Below are 1,736 nucleotides of genomic sequence, written 5' to 3' on the forward strand. Positions count from 1 at the left end.
AACAAAAATGAAATTCTGTCTGAAAAAAAAAAAGAAAAAAAAAGTCATGGAAAAATACTAGCCAACATTTATAACTGTCAAAAATAATTTCTAGATTATTTTCCATTTTTCACAGTACTTCAAAGTTATTACTAGAATTAATGATACAGTAAACTGGTGCTAGCAAACAAATGGATTGTTGGCCTTTCACTATGTATGTGCATATGTCAGTGTATATGGAGCTGCCTTTAAAGATAAAGATTATACTTAGATTACTTTGTAGACTATAAATCTAACCCTGTCTCTTCTTTCACTCTTAACTCAGATGACTGTAAAGGAACAACAAGAGTGGAAGATTCCCCCTTGTATTTCTAACTGGAAAAATGCAAAGGTAAGTAAGTTGTAAAAAACATCAGTCTCTATTAGTACTGTAACCTACTGGAAAACACCAATAAAAGCAACTATAGCCTAGGTAACTCTAATTGAAACAACACATGGCTTAACTGAGGATTTTCAAAAAGGAATGCCCAAATTGGTGACTTTTTTAATGTAATAAAAATGTTAGTATGCCAGGCACATGAATACCATGTCAGTTCTTATTTTTGTTTTGTTTTGTTTTGTTTTGAAACAAAGTTTCATTCTGTCACCAGGCTGGAGTGCAGTGGCACAATCTCAGCTCACTGCAACCTCCGCCTCCCAGGTTCAAGCGATTCCCCTGACTCAGCCTCTTGAGTAGTTGGGACTATAGGTGCATGCCACCACACGCAGCTAATTTTTTATATTTTAGTAGAGACAGGGTTTCACCATGTTGGCCAGGATGGTATCTGTCGATCTCCTGACTTCGTGATATGCCCGCCTCAGTTGCCCAAAGTGCTGGGATTACAGGCGTGAGCCACCACGCCTGGCCCCACGTCAGTTCTTTTAGTGAATTGTGGCTAGCAGAAGCACATAGAGAAGGAATAAGTAGAATAAAGTGTCGTATAAATACAAGATGGTATTTAGAAACTCAAATTTACATCTAAAAATTATTTCTAAAAGAAACTGGTGTAAAAGATTATATGACAAAAGAACAGAAGTTTGGTTAAGTGCTTTTTTTTTTTTTTTTTTTTAAAACAGGGTTTCACCATGTTGGTCAGGCTGGTCTTGAACTCCCGACCTCAGGTGATCCACCCGCCTTGGCCTCCAAAGTGCTTGGATTACAGGCATGAGCCACCACGCCCGGCCTGGTTAAGTGCTTTAATTTTCAACTACTTGGCTCTGTAGTAGTGAAGACTTAAGCTATGTATTTCTAATAATTGCCAAAATTTCCAGGAGTTGTTAAGAATCTATCGATTGTGGGATAGATTTTCTAATCACTGTTTCCTCTTCCCTGAACCATAGTTCATGATTTTATTTTTGATGGATGAAGAAGACCATTAAGTTTCTTAAGGGAATTTAGGTACTCATCCTAAAACAAAGAATTTGTTGGCTGGTCTGATTTAATATTATGTAACTGGATGGTATCTTGAGCTGGTTCTGTAACACTTCATTTTATTCTGAGACTGTGGCCTAAAGGACAACATTTAAGAGACTAGTCAGAAATCTGGAAAATAAAGCTAAGCCTGAAAGTTAACATAGATATTCAAGCATAGTTCTTGAGTTACTGAGATGCAAAGTTTTATAATGTAGAATTTTAGTTGTCTATCAAACCTTTTTTTCCTCCTTTTCTTTTCTTTTTTCTTTTTTTTTTTTTTTTTTTTTTTTTTTTTTTTTTTTTT

The 1,736-nt window shown here is 35.6% G+C and overlaps 1 protein-coding gene across 1 annotated transcript in view; it reads left to right on the forward strand.

The window, feature by feature from the left end:
- Window positions 1-1,736, forward strand: part of SNW1 (SNW domain containing 1) — a 41,607-nt gene that overhangs the window by 24,417 nt on the left and 15,454 nt on the right. The window contains exon 8 of the mRNA XM_017528532.2: window positions 305-370. Coding sequence (XP_017384021.1) covers window positions 305-370 — 66 coding nt within the window. The remainder of the gene's footprint in view (window positions 1-304; window positions 371-1,736) is intronic.

Source organism: Cebus imitator, unplaced genomic scaffold (genome assembly GCF_001604975.1).
Source record: "Cebus imitator isolate Cc_AM_T3 unplaced genomic scaffold, Cebus_imitator-1.0 Scaffold54, whole genome shotgun sequence".
Classification (NCBI taxonomy): Eukaryota; Metazoa; Chordata; class Mammalia; order Primates; family Cebidae; genus Cebus; species Cebus imitator.